The sequence below is a fragment of the Arvicanthis niloticus genome, chromosome 11 (genome assembly GCF_011762505.2).
Source record: "Arvicanthis niloticus isolate mArvNil1 chromosome 11, mArvNil1.pat.X, whole genome shotgun sequence".
In the NCBI taxonomy this organism is placed as follows: domain Eukaryota; kingdom Metazoa; phylum Chordata; class Mammalia; order Rodentia; family Muridae; genus Arvicanthis; species Arvicanthis niloticus.
The window spans coordinates 639,933-662,958 of NC_047668.1; the positions used below are offsets into that span (position 1 = coordinate 639,933).

Genomic DNA, 23,026 nt, shown 5'->3' on the forward strand with positions numbered 1-23,026 from the left:
CATCTGTTCCTCATGCCACGAAGGCCACCTGCAGCCTAAGTCCTGCCCTGATGGACTTTTATCTCTCTAGAACTGTAAAGCCAAATAAATCCTTCTTTAAACTCCTTGGTCATGGTGTTTGTGCTAGTTAGGTTTTGTCAGCTTAACATAAGCTAGAGTCATGTGGGAAGCAGAAACTTCAACTGAGAAGATCTATCCCCCGATTTGTTGGCCTAATTTTCTTAATTAATGATTAATGTGAGAGGGTCCAGATCACTGGGCTGGGGCAGTTCTGGATAATATAGAAAACAGGGTGATCAAGTCAGGAGGAATCAATCAGTAAATTGCCTTCCTCCATGGTCTCTGCCTTAGTTCCTGCCTCTAGGTTCCTTCTGTGAGTTCCTGCCCTGACTTCCCTCAGTGATGGACACACTGAGAGCGAACCCTTTCCTCCCCAAGCTGCTTTTGATCATAGCATTTAATCAGCAACAGAAACCCTAACCAAGACACTGTTTTTAATCACAGTAATAAAAAAAATAACTACATACAAGTAGACGTCCCTTTAAATATTATGAATAATGTAATCTGTACCCACACATTGGTTGTCTTCCCAACCCTCTTTTTTGTTCTCTTAGTCTTCCTCATTTTGGAAATCAGCTGGCTAAGCTCCAAACTGGGCTTTATTTGTATTTCGTGTGTGTTGTGTGTGTGTGTGTGTGTGTGTGTGTGTGTGTGTACGTACATATACATATATATATTCCAGAATCAATGTTAGTAAATACCTTCAGTTCTACCTCCAAAACAAATCCTGAATGTCTCTCTGTCTCTCCATGACCTCTGTGTATGTATGTGAATGTATCTATTTCTGTCTGCATTCCATACACCCATGTTTGTCATAGCTGACTTCTGCTTAGCCGTCCCCTGAGCTCTAGGGACACTTGCAGTCATAACCAGAGGTACGGCCTTGCTCACAAAATCCTGCATGATGTGCTTGGCCGCTTCTCTGAGCAGGTCTCTTTTGTTTCCCTCTCTACTCTCCTGCCTCTGTTTTCTCATATTTAAATGGTCCAAGATTAAACTAGCTCTTCATTCCACCAGGAACACTGGTGTTTTGTTCAGAAGACTCCTTGCCATTCACACTCAGCTTAGATGTTGTGTCTGCAGTGGCAACTTAACCCATAGCCTGTGGGGTTGCAGCTTTGCATAGCATGTGACTGCTTGATACTTTTCCTATATGGATATTTGCTTCTCTCCTACAACGTATGATCCACAAGAACAGTGACCTTCAGTCTTCACAGTCATATTTCAGCACATAGGACAGTCTAAGCATGCACCGTGTGCACACTTGGATTCTTCCTTTGAATAAGTATAGTCATTAGTAGTAGATAGTCGTGTCATTCATTCCTCTGCCAGAAAGTCTGCAGCGTTTCTCCTCTGACTGTTGCCGGAGCCTGCTCTTGGGTCTACCTGGATGTGCATCTCTCCTCTTCCTGAGAACTAGTTGCTTCTGTATTAGAGGATATTGGCAGTCTGCTCTTGTCTTTAAAGCCAGGTTCTTTATGGACTAATTACATTTTGATTTTTGAGAACTCTTTGCAACTCTTTCCCCCTAAAATTCTGTTCTTTCTCTCGTTCACAACTTTTCTTTTATCATTCCTTAGACTTTTAAAAGAATTTCATTGCTTTTAAGAATGCCAGTTTCAGAGTTCAGTTCAGAGTTCATACTGCTCTTTCATAGAACCTGTGTTCAATTCACAGCACCCGTATTGGACAGCTCACACTCACCCATTGACTTCAGTTCCAGGGGATCTGTCACCCTCTTTTGGCCACCACAGACACTTGCACATGCAGAGAGAGAGAGAGAGAGATGGAAGGAGGGAGGGAGGGAAAGAAGGAGGCAGGTGGAAGGAGTAAGTCTTTAAAAATAAATAGTGCCAGTTATTCACAGTACCTCCCCTTACCCAGGCTTTGCCTGTTTTCTCTCCAGGCTTATCTGTCTTTAGGCGTCTTTTCTGTAAGTATATTTTTGCCCGCCATGCATCAATGGCTTACTTGGCTTCTTCGGCATTTCAACTTGCTTCTGGTTGGTTCCATATTGGGCTGTTCTCCTCAGGGCCATCACTGTTCTCTTTCATTTGCTGCCTGGATGTCCCTGTATTTGTTTTTCTCCTTTCATTTCCTTAAAAGGAAGCACTGTTGTCTAGAATTTTCTTTTACAGGGAATGCTCATGTTTTCTGCATCCTGTAGTTATGTTTTTTTATGGTAAGTTTTTGAGCGGGACTGGTGTTTTTTCTTTCAGCACTGTCAGGGAAGCCAAAGTCGATAGAGGTTCCCATGCTTGGTAGCAGACTTTGGGAATGTTAACTCAAAAACACAGGAACATGCTAATGAATTTTCCTAGGATTCAGTTTAGATATTTTGAAAAAATTCTCTTGGCAGCATTATTTCAAAATTGAATTCTTAACTGTATTTAGCAACTAAATAAATTGCACTGATGCCAGTATAACACAAAAGCCCTTCCTTGTATTGACTTAGCAGATGAACTGGTTTAGAATTATGTTAGACAGGAAAAGGTAATTACTTGCCAGTATGACCAGAAGGAGCCTATGTCTGGTAGACCATAAAAAAAGAGGGTTTTGTTTTGTTTTACCATTAAGTAAATGAAATGCCATCTGGAGACTTAATAATAACTCTCTCTTTGTAGTTAAAAATAGGATTTAGGACAATTTAGAGTCTTAAATTTTGTTACAGCCTTTCTGATTTGCCCTTGGCAGCTTAATTTTATAATATTTAAGTCAATATTTTACTGAAAGAAATTGGGTTTTTTTGTTGTTTTGTTTTTGTTTTTGGTTCATCTAGTACTTATAGAAAGGCTAAGGTGAGCCTTAAGGATAAAGATAAACACACAAAGTCATTTTGGGCCACAAAAGTAGAATCAGCTGTCTCTCTCTGGCCCTGTGTTCTTTTTGTTTTAATATATAGAAAAATGATTATTTTCATGAATAATTTGACTATTTCTGTCTCATTCTTATAGTAGAATCTGTGTGAACCAATAAAGCCCCACCTTGCACACACTGGCGTGAGACAGGATCTGGCTCGGCTGTGATCACCACTTTTTAATGCTGGTGCCACTGTTGTGAGCTTTAAACTGCAGTTTTCTGTCCTTTGGTTGGGTCTCAGAAATGCTCTAGAAAATTAGGACCTGGCAACAGAGTGGCGAATCCGCCACAGGACTTAACAATTTCTCTTACTTGATGTCTAGAAATCTTAAACATTTGGCGCAAGGTAGAGGCATTTAAATGATGTAAAGCATGAGCCAGTTTTGCCAAATCTATGGAATCAAGTAGGGCGGGGAATGCTGCGCCAGTGGCCCCGTTAGCCAGGGCATTTCCATGCAACAGAGGACCACTCAGGCCGGAATGGGCTCTCAAGTGTCTCACAAAAAAATGGCACTGTCTTTTGATGATTAGGGATCGAATCGCCACAAATAATTTGGAAGCAGTAGAAGCAGCCTTAATATATGGGACTGTCTCTAAGACAGGCATAGACTGGGCCATGTAGGCACTATCAGTATACAAATTAAATGGGGTCATTGGTAACGTTTTAAAAACCTGAAAGACTGCAAACAATTCTACCAGCTGAGCAAAGGAATATAGAGACTGCACTGAGATAACCTGATCTTGTATGACATAGGCAGCTTTGCCTGTTCAGGAACCATCTGTAAACACCAAGGTGCCCTCAAGTGGCATGTTGGAGGTTACCTTGGGGAAAGTCAAGGAATACATCTTTACAAATTGTATAAGGGGATCATTTGGATTATGATTGTCTATGGTGCCCACAAAGGAGGCGCAAGCTATGGCCCAATCATCATTAGATTGAAGAAGCCATTCAACCTGATCTGAGGTATAAGGGATAATAATAATATCAGGATCCTTGTCAAAATATTGTCTGGACATTTTTCTTCCTTTAACAATTAGGGCGGCAGACAAGGAATAATAGGTTGCCAAAACCTTATTTGGACTTGAGGGGAGATATACCCATAACAAAGGACATCCCTTCTTTTTGGGAATCTGGGGCTGTTGCCAAAAGACCCCCACCAGAGTATGTGTTGTAGCACAAACAATAAAATAAAGAAGGGCAGTGTAATGAATTTGAAATGAGGTTTGGGAAGACATGGCTTGACTTATCTGCTGCAGGGCTGAAATGGCTTGGGGTGTAAGGGCTCGAGGGCACAAAGGATGGGAGTCTCCTGAGAGGAGTTCATTGAGGGGAACTAGAACCTCAGGATAGGGGCAAACAAACTGGAGGTTCCCAAGCAACTGTTGAAAATTGTGTAAAGTCTTAAGGGAGGAAAGCTGAAGCTCAATCTTTGGGGTATGGACCTGTCCCAACTCGAGTTCATACCCCAGATAAAAATAAGGATCTTTCATCTGAATCGTTTCAGGGGCAATTTTAAGTCCCTGTGAACTTAGTGCTTTTTGGAGTTGTTGAAAACATGAGAGGGCCTGTTATCTATTAGGGGCTGCAAGTAAAATATCATCCATGTAGTGAATAATGTGTATTTGTGGCCAAGCACTTCTTTTTTTTTTTTTTTTTCTCTTATTGGATATTTTATTTACATTTCAGATGCCATCCGCTTTCCCCATTTCCCCTCCCTAGAAAACCCCTATCCCATACCCCCTTCTCTTTTTTGCTTTTATACAGTTTTTTTTTTAATGTTAACCAATGGCTTTATAAATTTGGTAATGCTCAATATCAATCAGAAGTGTAACCTAATACCTAACCTAGATATATCAACTATCTTTGACTGGCGGAGACATGTGAACATCTGCCTCCATGTCTGTGGCCAAGCACTTCTTGATGTTCAGGTTGTCATTGGCCACAATGACAGGTTGGATTACATGGGCTACATATTTCTGAGCCAGGGTAGAGCTATTTGCCATGCCCTGAGGGAGGACTTGCCAGTGAATGTGGTCCATGGGTCCCTGAACATTAATTTGAGGAAGTCTATGCAAAATGATGACAGTCATCTGGATGAAGGGGTATGGTGAAAAAGCAATCTTTTAAATTAATAGCCATTTTAAAGAGGTTTGCTGGGATGGCAGCAGGAGATGGAAGACCAGGCTGCAGGGCTCCCATAGGAATCATGACTCTGTTAACCACATGGAGATCTTATAAGTCTCCACTTGCCAGACTTTTTCTTAATAACAAAAATCAGGGTATCCCATGGGGAGGAAGATGGCTCAGTGTGACCAGCTGCTAACTGTTCCTGCACTAACTGTTTTGCAGTAGCCAGTTTCTCTTGAGTTAGTGGCCACTGATCAACCCAGACCGGGGCAGTGTCTTTCCAGGAAATTTTCTCTGCATGAGTCTGGGGAGCAGGCACGACTGTGGCCATTAGGGAAAGGGCTGAGGCTGGGATCCCAAGCCTTGCCAGTCAAATCTCTGTGTCACAGTCAAAGGTTCTTTTATACCTTGTGCTTGTTTTCCTAATCCCTGTCCTGGCAGGAATCCGTGGGCCAGCATTTGTTTTGTCACCGCTTTGTTGGGGCTATACCTGAAGACATTCATTTGGGAGAGAATATCTCCCCCAAAGATTGACTGATAAATCAAGAATCACATAGGGGACTACGGTGCCTGAATGTCCTTCTTGATCTATCCACCTGAGGGTCTGGGCGCTGACTTGAAGGTTTTTGGAATGCTCAGTCCCCTGTAAGTATGTGGCCAAGTCTGTCAGCAGCCAGGCAGACAGACTGGCCAAAACCTGTCAGAGATGACAGTGGCGTCTGCGCCCAAGTTTATGAGTCCTTGAAATGTTTTTCCATTTAGATTCAAAGTAAGCATGGGGCGAGAGGAAGTAGTCTTTTGGGCCCAAAAGGCCTCCGCTAGTCCCCTCTCACCTGGGGCCCTGGTGTCTTTATGGTAGAGATTTGTAGTAGAAACCTTGGGAAAGAGCAACAACTGGGCGATGGTCTGTTGTGCTGGTGTAAACACAGGACCACCTGTGGTACTTGCAAGAATCTGAATTTCTCCCTGGCGGTCAGAGTCTATAACCTCAGGTGTAATCTGGAGTCCCTTTAAGGAAAGTGAAGATCTTCCTAGTACAATGCCAAAGGTATTTGGGGGTAGGGGACCATATATGCCTGTAGGCACAGCCTGAATGCCCTCCTCAGGGGTCAGTACTGTGCTGGAGGTGGCACCGAGGTCCATCCTGGGTTGCTTTTTGTAGCTCTCCAGAGTTGGGCAACAGACTCAGTGTGTGATGGGGAGTCTGCTAGGGGACAAACCCTATTGTCTGGGGCCTGTCCTGAGGGTGGGGACCGGAGGGTGGCCCCTTAGGAAGTTTCCCCGAATTCTGGGGCAGTAAGGGGCATCCTTGACTGTCTGTTTTGGATTTACACTCATTGACCCAATGTCGGCCCCTGTGGTAGTGGGGGCACAGGGTGGTCAGTAATGTCTGTGCAGGAGGGGTGTCTCTCTGGCTTTCCAGAGGTCTCCAACACTGGAGGAGATGGGGACACTCCTGCAGAAAGTGGCCAGGTTGTTTGCAAGGGTTGTTTGCAATTAAAGCTGCACTCACTGGAGGCGACTTTGTATTATAGAAATCAGAAGTGGCAGAAATGGCAAAAGAAATCAAAATCAAAGAGACCAGACACTAAGTCATGGACCTTGAGGAAGATTTTGGGCGAACCGCCTTATAACACCTTGGAAGCCCAAATAAATGCTCTTTTCCTGTTTAATTAAAACTCTTTTCAGAGTTATTTAAGCCCACCCTCTGAAGGGTGGTTCCAGTCGCAAAGCTGATGGTGTGGCTTGTTCTGGCCCCTGCACAAAGGCAGACATAGTCTGCCAGTGACTTAGAACAGTGGTGTTTAAGAATATCTTAGCAAGTAGGGTTGACATTTTCAAAGGCAAGCTGTTTAATAAAGGGATTCTCAGGCTCTTGCACCCCAAACAAGTACTGAGCAGTCTCCGTAAGGCGCCTAATAAAAGAATTGTAAGGGCGGTGGTGGCGCACGCCTTTAATCCCAGCACTTGGGAGGCAGAGGGAGGCAGAGGCAGGCGGATTTCTGAGTTTGAGGCCAGCCTGGTCTACAGAGTGAGTTCCAGGACAGCCAGGGCTACACAGAGAATGCTGTCTCGAAAAAAACAAAAAGAATTGTAAGGCTTATCTGCTCCCTGTAGCACTTTAGTAAGAGCAGCAGAGGAGACCGATTTAGGGGGCAGTTTTTTCCAGGCTGCCAAGCATGCCTGACAGACCTGAGCCAGAAGGCCAGAGACCTGAGGCAGTTGCTGGGGAGAAGGTGCAGAGCGCTGCCATTTAAAGGGGCAACGGCCCCTGTCCCGGCTGCTAGGGAAGGAGGTGTTAGACCAAGCACTTCAGCTTCTAGTTGTTGGAGAGCTCTAACCAGCTGTACCTGTTCCTTCCCTGTCTCTACCTCTCTCTACCCCGTGACACAAGAATGCCATGTCAGCAGTTAACTGACAGCGGGCACTGGACATGGCAGGTGGATCAAAAACTACATCTAAAGTCCCATAGGGTGGTGGTGGAAAGAAAGATGGGAGTGTGGCAGCGCCTGTCAGCAGAGGGGCCGAGGTTAGGGCTTTCGTGGCTGTTTTAGGTGGATCACGATAGCGCTCCGATTCATAGTGAGCAGCCTCTTCCGTGAGAGGAAGAGGGATAGAGGGATGACGTAGGGTTGCTGTATCTCTGGGTAGCACAGGTGTTCTCAAGAATAGGATGTTGGCTGGGTGAAAAGTTCAGCAGAAAGTACAGAACAGAATGGGTTACTAGGTACCTGTCCACAAGATCTATAGCTATTTGTTCTCAACTGGGCTACCTGTCCATAAGATCTATAGTTATTTGTTCTCAACTGGGCTAGTACTTTCCCACAGAGGCCAAGACTTTGTGCCAGTAAGCATGTATGGCTGACAAGGCAGTTAATGTTTAAGCAAGGTCGCTCCCAACATGGTATGATGATGGTGTGTGCCACCATGATTTCCTGTCATAGGTTTGAATGCTTAGCTTAGCCTGATGCTTGCTCAGCAAGTCTGTGGCTGGTAGTGGCCAGCAGCCAAAGCAGCAACAAAGAGCCTAGACACACTTTCTCTTTCTTTGTTTTCTCCTCTTATCTCTTTATAGTTATTAATTCTGGTTTGTTGTTGAGACAAGGTCCCAGGAGACCAGGCTGTCATCAGACTTGCTATGTAGCCCAGGCCTCCCACCTCCATCTCTCAAGTGCTGGAGTTATCAGAGTGAATTCCTGCACCTGGATCTACAGGATCTTTATTCTTTATTTTATTTTATTTTATTTTATTTTATTTACTTTATTCAGTTTCACCATGTAGTGCTGGCTGACCTGAATCCACTACATAGACCACAGTGGCCTTGAACACAGAGATCCTCCTGTCTCTGCCTCTTAGGTGCTGGGATTAAAGGTGTGTGCCACCATACCTGACAAGGATATTTTTTAAAATAGGCACTTTGTGGTATGTTAAGTATTGTGAATCTTGCTTATGAGAATAGATTTTTTTAATTTATTTTTTATTTTTTCATAGTTATTTATTTATTTATTTATTTATTTTAGCTTTTTGAGACAAGGTTTCTCTGTAAAGTCCTGGATGTCCTGGAACTTGCTTTATAGATGAGGCTGGCCTTGAACTCATCCTCCTGCCTTTCCTTCTGGAGTACTGGGATTAAAGCTGGGCACCACTAAGAAAGTCATTGTCCTGGATAATTAGTGTGATATACTTTTGTTTGTTCATTTGCTTGATTTTCTTGTTGTTGTTGTTTTGTTTTATTTTGTTTTTAAATGCTGTTAGGAATATTCATGAAATAATCCAGTATTTTACAAAAAAAAAAAAAAAAAGCTAAGTGTATTTCTTTAAAGTTTTCTAAATAAGTAGGAATGTGCTAATATCTTTCAATAGATTTTTTTTTAATTATGCTACCAGGAAATCCTGTTTCCTGGGAGTGTAAGAAGAGAATGGAAGAGGGGAAAGGTCAAGACAGGTATAGAGATGTGCTTTGAACAAGACCATCAGCTACTCGAGCTCAGTGGGACATTCTTGCTTCCTAGAACTCTATTTAAAACCTTAATGACCTTTTAAAAAAGAGAAGTAAACAGTTTTATCTGTGTGTGTGTGTGTGTCTGTGTCTGTGTGTGTGTACACATGGAGGTACCGACCCTAATTCTTTCCTTTATTCCCATGAGATAGGGTCTTTCAGTGAACCTGGAGATAAGCTGACAGCTAAAAGGCTCCAGTCATCCTGTCTTTGCCCTGCACCCAGCACTGTGGTTAGAAGCATGTATATGACCACATCTGCTTTTTGATGTTCGTTCTGGGAATAAAAGCTCAGGTCATTATGCTTGTGCCACAGATACTCTTATTTACTGAGCTAGATCCCCAGGCCCATAGTTTCCATTTTCAAAAGACTTTTATATGTATCCTCTGTGTGTAAGTGTGTGTGCATGTGTGCAGGTGCCTCTAGATGACAGAAAAAGGCATTAGATCCTCTGGAAGAGCAGCATGGCCTCCTAACTGCTAAGTCTGTCACAGTCTATCCTTTCCATCTGTAAAACTCTACAATGTAAACTATTTGTAACCCTCTCTTCATTGGATACTTCCATTCTGAACTGGGTGGGCATTGTAAGAAAATGCCTCTCTAAGAGGGACCTGTAGGCGAGCTTGTGGAACAATTTATTGACTGATATGGAAGGGCCCAGCCCATGACAGCCAGTGCCATCCATTGGCAAGTAGTCCTATAGTATGTAAGAACAAGCCAGGAGGAGCAAGCAATGAGCAGCATTCCTCCGTGACCCCTGCTTCCATGTTTCTGCCTTACATTCCTGCCCTGCCTTCCCTCACTGATGGATGAGAGTTCTAAGACGAAATATACCCTTCCTTCCCAATGTAGCTTTTGGTCAGGGCATTTATCCTATCAGTAGAAATCCTAACTCAGGGATCTGGCAGCTTCTTCTGGCCTTCCTGGGTACCTGCACACTCACACATACACAGAGTAAATCTTTTCTAAAACATTTGTTTGTTTTTTAAAAGTTTCTAGCTAAAAAGCTACATGGCAGACCTGTTACCCAGCACTGTGGGGATGGCTACAGAAGATAAAACTTTAGAGCTTGCTGTCTGCCACCCTGGCTCCAGGTTCAGTGAGAAAGCCTACTGCAGAGAAATGAGGTGAACAATGAATGGGACATTGAGCATCCTCCCTTGGCCTCCACTTCTGCATGGGTACATGTACCCACACATGTACACATGTACATATGCCCCCCACACAAAAGTTTTTAGTGATAGAAAATGAATAAAGCTGAAATAGAAATATTGGTGCCACTTAAAGCCTAGGCAATCCCCATGTATTTTATTCTTAAGGCACTCTGTTTCCCAGTTTGGCTTTGAACACAAATAAAATTAAAATTATTTTTTGTTTGTTTATAATAAAATCATGACCTTTAATGCCAGATTCTAAATTGATGTTCAATGCCAGATTATAGATTAGTAACTTTAAAACTTAAGAGATTTTCTAGGCTAAGGAAACTACAGTAGAAGGATTGCAAGTTTACAGTATGCAGGTTATAGGAGTTCAAGCCTGGGGTGTCTTAGTTAGGATTTCGTTGCTGAGAAGAGACACCATGACCAAGGCAACTCTTAAAAGGTAAACATTTAATTGGGGCTGACTCACAGGTTCAGATGTTCAGTTGGTTCAGTCCATTATCATGGCAGGAAGCATGGCAGCATCCAAGTAGACATGGTGCTAGAGGAGCCAAGAGTTGTACATCTTCATCTGAAAGCAGCCAAGAGAAGACTTATCTTCCACAGGCAGCCAGGAGGAGAACCTGGATCACACATGCCAGACTGAGCATGCATGCGTGTGTGTGTGTGTGTGTGTGTGTGTGTGTGTGTGTGTGTGTGTGCACGCCTATGTGTGTATGTATAAAACCTCAAAGCCCTGCCTCCCCAGTGACACACTTCCTCTAACAAGGCTACACCTCTTCCAGTAAGGCCACACCTCCTAATAGTGCTACTTCCCATAGGCCAAGCATATTCAAACCACCACAGTGTGGTCAACTTAGCCATACCCTATGTTAAAATAGTTTTTAAGGTGGGGAGGGACTGGAGGTTGTAGCTCAATAAAAATAAAATAAGCCAGACCTAGAAAAATAAACATCACATGTTATTATTACATGAAATCTAGATTTTTTCAGTGTGTGTGCATGCAAATGGAACAGTCCAACTAGGAGTTATGATTGTAAATAAATGTGTATTGAGTGTTGAACCTAATTTTATCAGACAGAACTGCTGTACGTAAAGGGACATTGGGGTTTAGATAGAGTGGTAGTGGGGGAAACTTGGCCTGGGAAGATGGCTCAGTGGGTAAATTGTCGTCCAAGAGTAGGTGCCCAAGTTTGAACCCCTAGCATCCACATAGAAAAGCTGCTGTTGGTGGTGTGCCTGTAACCCAGTCCTGGGAGACAGAGACAAAAGTAGCCCTGGGACTCCCTGGCTGAGCTTGCTTAGTCAGCGAGCTTCAGGTTCATTGAGAGACTATTCACAAATAAAGTGGAAAGTGATGGAGGACACTGAGTCCTGACCTCTGAACTAACTGCACAGGCATGCACACAGAGTCTCATTACCCTCCCCTCTCTCTGGTCAAGTAAAAGATGTGGTGCCTTCATTACCCCACTTTCATTAATGTGTAGATCACTCACAGAGATGGGCTATAGCTCAGTGGTGAGAGTACTATTCTAGCACACATGAGGCTATATAATGTATATTATGTAAATATTTTTAAAATTTAAGTTTTAAATAGATCAAATAGGCACAACAGATAATGCTGCAATATTCACTCCAACAGCTGCAGAACACAGTCTTTGTAGCTTGTCTTCTTTCTCCCACCCTTCTCTACCCCTTTCCTCCCTTTCAAGCCTCTAACACTAGATTGGAGAGAGAGAAGGATGGAGGGAAAAAGGATAGACTACCTCCTGCTGACTAGGGGCATCAGGTTCCTTGGGGCAAGTTTGATCTTCACAGTCACGATATCTAATTTCTTCTCATTTCTTTGTGCACGACTACTTAACAAACCAAAACCAACCAACAACTACCACCAGCACACTTGGAGCCCTAGCATTTATTTATAGACCCTCTGACAAGTCCCCAGAATTCCAAACGTCACACAGTCACAGAAACTATCTGCAGCTGGCAGAATCACTCGCCTGCCAGAGCTTGGGGTAAATCATAGTCAGCTGCTATGAACAGTCTGAAGCAGTCCCATATCCCACACCTGGGATTAAAGTGAAACCGTATTTCCGTAATATCTGTGTGGTTTTTAGAAAAACCAAAATTTTCACTACAAGTCTTCTCATATTTCTATGTATTTAGAGTAGCATGGTGACCAACTTATTTTGTTTTTCAGGTGATGATTTTTCTTTGATTCAACAAGAAATATTTATGGTTAAAGAATGTAAACATTGCAACATCGTAGCCTACTTTGGAAGCTATCTCAGGTAAAATATGAGTGTCATCATTTGACTATTTTTCATTTTCTCTTTCCCACTCCTCTCCCTTCCTCTTGTGTAAATGCCACCATATGTGTGCATTTTGAAAACATTGTCTGAAATTCTGAATCTGGCAGGGTTTTCTTGCCATCTTCCCTCCTATGTAAACATTAGCACCTCTATGTATATGACCATGCCTTGTCTGGCAGCCTTGATGGAGCACTGTGAGTGACAACGGAGAACAGATCATATCCTAGCCTCCTTCAAACTGAGAGAGATCTGAGCTGATGGGCTCTCACGTGTGCTGAGGGAGGATGGCTCTGCCAGTACCCTGTGGCTCTCTGCAGAGCGCCTTGAGCCCAGTGTGCCCAGAGAGGCAGCCATGGGCCTGTAGAGTACACATTTCAGTAGCTGGAATCACACTCTCACTTAATTCTCTTTTCCTTGTCATATTAGTAGGGAGAAACTGTGGATTTGCATGGAGTACTGCGGTGGCGGATCACTTCAGGATATCTATCATGGTACTGTTAATGCAACTTTACATCTTAAAGCCTACTTTGGCCTTTTCTGATTGTTGTTTGACATTTCTAACTAACAAGGGAAATGAGTTGTGTAGATTTAGTCTCTAACATTCTTTCTTGTCCAAGAGACAGGTTTAAAAACTAGGAATTCTTAAATGTTGCTCTTGGTTATTCAGCTAATTTTGTTTGAGCCTGAACTAAGAGATCCATAAATACCTGTACAATATAGTTTTTACTTTTTACCTGGGCTTGGTGTATATTCTTCTTACCCCAGATGCTTCTGAGGCACAATCAGAAACATCCAGAGTTTAAGGCCAGTCAGCACAACTGAAGCTCTGCCTAAAAATTATGTAAATACTTAGGTGTCATTTCTAAGAAAGCAGAAAGGCGTATGCCAAGGGACTACCTAAGCTTTGTTATAAGACGGTCATAAAAAGGGTCAGCTGGACATCCAGAGCTGTCAGGAGGGAGTTTATTACTCTAGCAATTTTTATTAAAATATAAGTTTGAAAAGAAAGAATATTTAGTATTCTTGTAATTTAGACAGTATCCTCAGTTGAACTTGGCTTTTCTTCATAACCCGTTTGAGAAATAGTTTTTGTGGGGCCTCCACGGTTTCATTTTTTGTGTTGTTGGCAGCCTCTTGAATTTCTAAAATTTGTAATAAAAAATCTTTATGAAATAGTTTTCTTTTCTTTATTTAATAAGACCTGTTGCAGATATGTATAATTCATCCAGAATTATGGAAAGTACTTGAAAACATTTCTATGCTAAAAGTCTTTACATTGAAAGTCATCGACATCAGTGTGGCTTCTGAAATAGCCACAGCGATGTAAAAACAAAAGTGCGGTCCCACTGCTGTAGCTCAGAAAGCTCATGAGTCCTTAGATGATCAGGTGGCCAGGGACGAGGGAACATAGCTGTACTTAACAGTTTATAACAGTGCTGTGTATATGCTGGCCTGAATATTTCTCCTCAAAAATATGTATAACAGTTGATCATGCTTAGACTCTTGAATTTTTATTTTTATAAATATGCATGAGTGTGAACGCATGGCAAAATGAGAGGATTATATGCAAAATCGTAAGTCACTGCCTCTAAGGAGGGAAACGGAAAGTAAGTAAAATTCCGAATTATGATAAATATGTATCATATCATTCAACTGTAAACTTTAAAGTTGTCTAATTTTGTCACAACAAACAACCATAACAAATAAAAGTCTTGGCTACTCAGTCTCTCTCTTTTTTTTTTTTTAAGTTTGCCACATAAATATTAGAAGTACAGAATATACTGTGGTGTCGACTATCTCTTAAGAGCTTTAATGAGAGCCTATGTGGTGGTGCACCCATAACCCCAGCATGTGGGAGGCAAAGGCGTGAAGATCAGGACATCCTTGATTATGTAGGGGAACGACTCAGGGCCAGCCTGGGTTACATAGAACCCTGTCTCAAAAGATAAAAAAAATTCAGTAAAAAGTAACCCTACTTTTAAAAAAGAAAGAAAACTATTCTCTTAGAATTTCGTGTGTGTGTGTGTGTGTGTGTGTGTGTGTGTGTGTGTGTATTATAAGAATGAATATTTTCTTTTCTCCATTTATTATTTTTAAAAAGTATTAGTTAAATAGTAACATTTATATGTCACTGAATCTAAGATTTCATAAAGAGTTATGATTTTTAGGAAAAGTCTTTATTTAGATATAATTTTTACCTCTCTTACTTTACAAATGAGAATTATTGAAAATATGATGAATGCAGCTGGTAAATTTTACCTCTTTCCCTTTTATGCTTAAAGAATTGTTCTGAGACTTTGTTTGGTTTTGGTTTTGGTTTTTTTGAGACAGGGTTTCTCTGTGTAGCCCTGGCTGTCCTGGAACTCACTCTGTAGACCAGGCTGGCCTCAAACTCAGAAATCCACCTGCCTCTGCCTCCCAAGTGCTGGGATTAAAGGCGTTCTGAGACATTTTTATGAAATTTCTGTTTGCAGCATTGAAACCTGATCGTTAGTTAGCAGGGCAGGTAGCCACGCCTTTAATCCCAGTACTCAGAAGGCAGAGGCAGGTGTTTCTCTGTGAGTCTGAGGCCAGCCTGGTTTACAGAGCTAGTTCTAGGACACTCAAGGCTACACAAAGAAACCCTGTATTGAAAAACCAAAAATAAAATAAAAATAATGCCTGATTATTATTTGTTTTTAGTTGAGTATAAGGAGTATTATTCCTTTAAGTATTATACTAAAAAGCACAGTAATTTAAATTTTAAAAAAAGTCTGTATATGCATGTGTTAGCATGTTCTCGGAGGTCAGGCGGAGGGAGGTCTTCCTCCATTGCTCTGTGCCTCTATAAGTAATTCACTCGAACAGGGTCAGCCATGCTCCTGGCATTGATCCTGAGACTGTGTGAGGACTGAGCTGACAGTCCTGGCTCTCTACGGACCTGCCTGTGCCACTTGTACTAAGTTTTAACCATAATGGATACTTTACATTTTCACTGTCCAGAGATGCCTGGAAATAACATCTTATTTTCAGAATTGACTTTAATAGTCTCAGGATTTGTTTCATTTCTTAAGTTATGCTATCTGCTCTTAGTTAGAAGATACATGTACAAGTTATATTCTGCTTTATCATTTTATAACTAGACTGTTTTTAATGTTAGCTTCAAATGATAATATGTTTTTTGTTGTTTTATCTTTGTAGTTACTGGACCATTATCTGAATTGCAAATAGCCTATGTCTGCAGAGAGACCTTGCAGGTACGGTATTTGCGTAAGTAGCAAGAAAGGCAGTTTCACAGTTAGGAACTGTAAAGTGGTAGCTTGTCCAAAAGCTGAAGAGTAAAAGACAGTGCTCTCCCAGTCCAGCCTCAGTGCTGTAATTGTGTAAAGCTGAATGATCTGCAAGGATTTACTCAGCAGATGTTGAGGGCACAGTGGTCACATGTCTTCTTTGATGCTGAAGTGCAGATGGCCATGTGTGGTAGGGTACTTGGGTGGCATGAGTTGCCACCAAAGCTGAGGAAAGCCATACCTCACATTGTTTAATGTGGGTGAGTCTGTAGACTTGTAAGTTGTAAGAAGTTGTCTAACCTTTCCCCTCAAGCTTTAAGAGTGTGAACAGAATGTTGCTACAGAATTGGGAGGGTGTTTGCAGATCTTGTTCTGCTTGGCATTAAATACAGGTCATCGATTGCAGAGCGCCCTTTTCTAAGTTCCATCAGTATATAAAAGCATGTGTGTGCTTCTTTACTCCAGAGCCTAGGAGAACTTTAATGTACAAGGTGTATCTTCACTAGAGATTCAGCATCTCTGCATTATTTTTTCCAGTTCTCTGAAAGACTACTCATTGCAAAAATTAGTGTTAACAATATTGTCCATCTGCTTTAAGACATAGGGAGGGGTCGCAACTGATACTTACTGAGATTTGCTTCTTCCATGTGCTTCCTAGACTATGTAGTCTGTTTAGAAGTGAGATTGATGTTCTTTATGTCTATGTAGTTGTTATTTTAAAATGAACCTAGATTGATCAAATCCAAGAAAAATTGTAGTCAGTTTATACAGTGCATTTTCTTGTGCTCCAAGACATTCTGTGAGACAAATACAGGTAAATTCTGTCCATGTGAGCATCCTTCGTGTACATGGGGGATTGTTTCCAGGACTCCAAGAATACATACATATCTTGAGCTACTCATCTTTTACATAAAATGGCATAGTATTTACACATACCCACATGTTCCTTTGATCATTGAGATCACCTGTAGATTACTTACAATAAATAGCTTACATGCCATAAATGTTGCTTAAGTCATTGTGTTACTGATGTTCAGGAATTACAACAAAGATATCTGCATGTATATTAGTGGTAAATTTTTTTCTCAAATATTTTCAATCTTTGTTTGTTTAAATCCATGTATTCAAGTGGGAGAAATGACTAAAAATTTATTTTTCCACAATATGAACCTAATAGGAATATATTGTATTTAATAAAATACAAACCTAATCATGGGCTCATAGAAAAGAATTACTGACAGATTAGTTTTCTTTATATTTTAGTTTTTGACATTCATTGTTTAAGTAACAGGATGCTAAACCAAAGAGAAAGATCAGCAACTTAGATTTATAGTCAGGCCCAGTAACTATGACTTCAGCCTGTTACATGATTCTAGTTCCCTGCATATGAAACAAGGCTATATAAACAGTGACCTCCCAAATCTGTTCCAATTCTGAAATGCCCTCAAGCTAATAGACTTCTACATTTGGTCAAAATGGAGTAACAGAGACTAGCAATCACCATACCGTACAAGAAACTTGGCAAAATATATAAAATACTGGTTTTCAAGAAGCAAGACAGTAGGCCACAGCAGACAGGAAGTCTAGTTTTTCTTATTCAGTAATTCAGGTAGATATTTGATACTGTCTTTCTAATATTCTTTTTTTAACTTTAGGGTCTTGCCTATTTGCATACTAAAGGCAAAATGCATAGAGATATCAAAGTAAGTTCACTTAATATATTAATATTTAAATTGCTGGGTTTTGAAAGATTGTATGTTGCTAGTTAATAGTATTTGTGCTTTCATTTTAGGGTGCAAATATCTTATTAACAGACCATGGGGATGTAAAATTAGGTATGTTATTTTGAATTCTTAATTTTTTTTACAGAAAAATCAAATGATATTTAAGTTCAAATATATATATATATAAAATATAACATTATATATATGTGTGTATATATATATATATATATAATCATAATAATCATTACCTGTGATACTTATTCCTAAAGGAGAAAAATCACTGAACGTGAGAAAATCTTACAGATGAAAAAAGTCATGTTTATAAAGCTATTGGTTGTATTACTTATGATAGAAAGATAGAAACCATGGAGTACATTCCAGCAAATCATTAATATTTATGAAAATCTGTGAGTAAATCTGGCGTATTAAATGGCTACAATGAACTAGTGTGCTTAATTTTTATTACTGTCTTAGTTAGGGTTTCATTGCTGTGAAGAGACACCATGACCAAGGTGACTCTCAGAAAGGACAACATTTAATTGGGGCTGGCTCACAGGTTCATCAAGGCAGGAACATGGCAAGTAGCCAGGCAGACGAGAGCCTGGAGGAGCCAAAAGTTCTACATCTTGATCCAAAGGCCTCCAGGAGAAGACTGGCTCCCGAAAGGCTAGGAAGAGGGTCTCGAAGCCCACCCCCACAGTGACACATTCCCTCCAACAAGGCCATACTTACTAATAATGCTACTTCCTGGGCCAAGCATATTCAAGCCTCCACAATTACCGAGTTTAACAACAAATATAAAATTTTTTGTATATAGGAAAATATTCCAAAAAGTAGCGACAAAGTAATAACCTTTTACTGTTTTAGGATTAAAGGAATTCAAGTATATGTTTTCTGCATGTTTTTAGTTTTTCCATTTTTCCCCAAATTAACTTCATTGTGATTGTAATTAAAATAGTTTAATAAACTTAATAAAATGAATTTTTGATTCTAGTAAAATTTTAAGAAATTTTCTTTTAATGAATATGTTATGAACCGAGTAAGGACAGATCTTAGTACTAACTTTATGCACAGTTCTTAACATTAATACCTAAAATATTAATGATGCTGTGCTGAGGGTAAAACTTAAAAGTGCTAGTTGTCAAAAAGAACTCTACCAATTTTCTGCTCTGTTTTTTTCCCCGGCCAGCTGATTTTGGTGTGGCTGCAAAAATCACAGCTACCATTGCGAAGAGGAAGTCCTTCATTGGTACTCCTTACTGGTGAGACCTCATTGCCCAGCATTCTGTTCTCATTTCTTCATGCTCTGCACTGAACTAAGTCTTGTTTCTTCTTATTGATTCTCTCTGAGTTTTACGTCATGCACCCCAGTATTGTTCATCTCCCTGCCCCCTCATACCTGCCCTTAGCCCATGCAACCTCCCTCCCTAAAATAAAATTTAAAAAAACCCACAAACAAAGAAAGCACAGAAAACATGTCACTGTGGAAGCTGTAGTGTGTCACAGTGTGTCCTATAGTAAATCCTCTGTCCACACATCTTCACTTGCAAATCTGAACCTTAACTCTTGATGAAGGGCCTATGTAAAATACAGACTTTAAAAAGAAAGACTTGTATTACCTCTTCTAATTTTCTGTTTTAATCAAGGACTACACTCCCAGTTGTTAAAGCCTACATACCCTGCACTAGTGTCCCACAGCCCCACATGTGTGGTGTAGCCTACTGATGACTGCCATAGTAATTTCTCTAAAACACTGCCATCCTCATTGATGAATAGTTTAGGGTATAATAGAAGACCTCATATTAATCATTAGATTGAGCCTGGCATGTGGATTATGCCTATAATCTCAGAATTAGGGAGACTGATGTAAGAAAACTGCTGTAATATTTAAAATAGTGTAATGAATACTATAGCAGGCAACATTCAAAGTTTGTATTAAAAGTTGGGTTTGTTTATATATGGTGTTTGGATAATTTATGTTTTTGAAAATAGTTTAAAGTAATTCTATACCTCATAAATAATGCCAAAATAAGTTGTATAAGGGGGCTGGAGAGACAGTTCAGTGATTAATAGCACTGACTGCTCTTCCAGAGGATAGAGTTAGATATAAAGGTTTAAAGGGCTGGACCTGGTACCACACTTTGAAGATGCAGAGGCATGCTCTGTGAGCGTGAGGCCAGCCTGGACTGCAGAGTGAGTCCCAAGCCAGTCAGCATTACATAGACCCTGTCTCTAAAATAAAATAAAATAAAGCTTAAAAACAAATGAGTTGGGCTGGGGAGGCAGCTCCATTTGTAGAGCACTTCACAAGCATGCGCGGTCCCCATCACCGCATAAACTCAGGGTGGAGGCACACAACACACATTTTTTTCTGCACTTGGATGTGTAGGAGAATTCTAAGTTCATCCTCAGCTCAAAGCACGTTCAAGACCAGCCTGGGGTATAGGAGACTCAGAAAAACAAGAAGGCAGAGGTCAGCAAAGAATGGAAGAGGAGGCACGAAGCCTTTGCCGGCATCAAAGTTTAAAGGAAAAGATTGTTCCCACCCCATGGCGGTGTAAAGCTTCATGTCTGCCAGCTGGAACAAAAATCAACAGCAAGTGAAATACAGGAGGACGGCTGAGTTGACCAAACTATTTAAATCTTGAATATGCCACTAAGGAAAATGCCTGGAGCCGCAATTGTTATAATAACACATGTAAGAAATCATAAAATAGGAGAAATGTTTCCCCATGAGCATAAGCACAGATGAATTACTTTCTTTTCAGTCAAATTGGAATACTTGGAGTCACTGAGTAACCCCATCACAAGTATATTAGAGGGAAAGTTGGTAGAGAGTCTTATCAGTAAGGCTCTGACCCCTCTGTGTCCTGTAGCCTCAGCATGTTTACTAGTGGTAATTTTCAGAAGCTTGTGCGTTTATATGCAGTGTGCTCTCCAGCGATGCTGTAATATTGAGACTCAAGAAAATAGTGGCTCAAGTAAGCTAAGGGGATTTCACATGTCAGTTCAGAGGAGTAGCATGACAGCGTTAGAAAGGATGTTGTCTAAGATGAATTGTTAGCAATCAGGCCCAGATGGACATGATTTTTTAAAAAATCAAAAGTTAAAATTAGTACATAGACTGCCATAGACTACAGTCTTAGGAAAGATAATCTGTCTCTAAGTAAAAAGCACAGATAAAAAATATGTGAGACAGTAGCTGTATTTGATTGAGGTCACAGCTTGTTTTCTTCCGTATTTTCTTCCTATATTCATTTTCTTCAGTTAACACACACCACTTTTAATAACAGAAGAAGCCCTAAGGATATGGTGTCATTTAAATTAAAGATGGAAATATAGACAGACCAGATTATCTATAGGATCTCAAGACTTTCTGTGACTGTCCTCTTGTAAACACATCTGCAACTACTCTGGCCGTGTGCTCTGCCTCCCAGGAAAACCTTTCCTGTGCTCACCTTAAGTTCTGCTGCTGCCCAGAAGCACACATACCACCACCAAGGAGCTGACCAGACTAAGCTCAGGCCCCTCCAGAGTTAGGAAACACAGTCAGTCAGGTGCCACTCCAGTTAGCTACACAGTCATCCAGTGGAATCCAGAGGAATCAAGTGTATTTGCTGATTCTGGGCTCCCACTCAGTCTCTTCCAAGTCTCAAACTGGCTGTTAGTCGTCGGCTCAAGGGAAATTGGTTTTTCTTCTTTCATCAGATGCCCATGGCTGTTATATAGCATTGCATAGGTATATACATTTCCATGTTAGCATTCTTTAATATTCACGTTTTGAAGGGTTGGAGTGTAACTCAACAGCAGAGTACTTGGCTACCATGCTCAGATCCCTGGGTTCAATCCCCATCACAGCAAGAAAGAAGTTTAGTATAAATATTATGTCCTCACTTTAGAACACATGTATTCCACATTTAAGTTAAAATACCTTATGTATTTCAAAAAATGTAGGTCATCACGTTTTGTGTATATAAAAAACAATAGTAGCTTGGGGTATCCAACATAACTATATATTCCCCCTGAGTGGCGTCATCACACCTTATGTTATCACTGTGTGTTTTGAGGCCCTTGTTTTTTTTTATTTGTTTGTTTGGGTTTTTTTTTTTTTTTTTAAGGGGGTGAGTCGGGGGTAGAGGGTGGTGATTACTGAGACATGATCTTCAGTGTGGCTCTGGTTGCCCTGGAACTCAAGATAACTCCTGCTTCAGCCTCCCAAGGGCTGTAGTTACTGGTGTTGGCTACCACACCCTGTATTTTTGAGCTCCCTGCAACTCCTCTGCCTGCCTGGTCTCACCTCCTCTCACACTGTGCTTCGAGTTGCTGCCTCCATATTTAAGTCTTTCAGTGGGTCCACATCATTTTCACAAGGAATTCTGAATTTACTTGTATAAAAGTAGGTTGTTCATATCTAGACCCTACCATGGCAGTCTGTTTTCAATGTACTTTCCAGACCCTCTAAGAATTTCAGACCAGATTTACACTTTTTTAAAATAAAATGAATTACTAATACTTGGTGATGTGTTTAGACAAAAGAGAGTTCTTCTGTTTCTGTATTGGTCCCAAACAGTAACAGGCTGTGTCTGGCTCCTTCCCAGGGTCTCAGTCACAGTTGAGTCCCCCTGTTCACTCTACTCTCCACAGCTCTCTGCATTTACAGGAGTTTCCTCCAAAATGTGCAGGCTCCTTAACCCTCAGCTTCCTGCTGACGTGTTCCCGAGGTTTCACTTCCTTTAGGCATGTTGGCCTGCACAGGTGTTTAATATTAACACAGACTAGAGCAAGACAACGGTATTCCAGGACAAGGGGGTTCAGAAGAGGAAGTAAGGATTTTTAAATAGGGAATTTTACTTATTTTGTATTTTTTAGGGTTTTGGTTTTTGTTTTGTTGTGTGTGAGAGAGAGAGATTGATTGAGATTGTGTGTATGGGTGGTTTGTCTGCATATATATATGTGCACCACATGTGTGCCCACAGAGGTCAGAAGAAAACCTCAGATCCCCTGGGGCTAGAGTGTTTGTGAGCCCCATGTAGCCAGTGCTCTTGACCACTGAGGCGTCTCTCTAGCCACCCAAAATGAAATGGGGTGTGGGGCAGGGTGGTAAGGTTTTTTTCCTTCTTTCCGTCTATGAGCATAGCAAAGAGTAACATATTTTATATCATTTAATAAAAATAAACCATGCTGTACTTACTGGCTCCTCTAGGATGGCTCCAGAAGTTGCAGCAGTGGAAAAGAATGGTGGCTACAACCAACTCTGTGACATCTGGGCAGTCGGAATAACAGCAATCGAGCTCGGAGAACTGCAACCACCTATGTTTGACCTTCATCCAATGAGGTGTTCTCATTACTTACAACACTTTGGGAAGATGAAATACTGATTACTCTGGGGTCATGAGCTCATTTTCACATGTACCACACTAGTAAAAGTACTGTAAGGGGCCCACAAATAATGTCATAGAACCTGCTCAGGGGTCTAGAGCAATGCCTTACTGTGCAGGTTGCTTTCTACACACA

At 41.0% G+C, this 23,026-nt stretch overlaps 1 protein-coding gene across 2 annotated transcripts in view; it reads left to right on the forward strand.

Moving 5' to 3' along the window:
• The window catches only part of Map4k5 (mitogen-activated protein kinase kinase kinase kinase 5), a 92,442-nt gene that overhangs the window by 25,819 nt on the left and 43,597 nt on the right, over positions 1-23,026 (forward strand). For both annotated transcript variants that reach the window (XM_034514003.2, XM_076941813.1), the window contains exons 3-9: positions 12,408-12,498; positions 12,946-13,010; positions 15,700-15,755; positions 17,444-17,491; positions 17,581-17,623; positions 18,702-18,774; positions 22,716-22,847. In XM_034514003.2, coding sequence (XP_034369894.1) covers positions 12,408-12,498; positions 12,946-13,010; positions 15,700-15,755; positions 17,444-17,491; positions 17,581-17,623; positions 18,702-18,774; positions 22,716-22,847 — 508 coding nt within the window. The remainder of the gene's footprint in view (positions 1-12,407; positions 12,499-12,945; positions 13,011-15,699; positions 15,756-17,443; positions 17,492-17,580; positions 17,624-18,701; positions 18,775-22,715; positions 22,848-23,026) is intronic.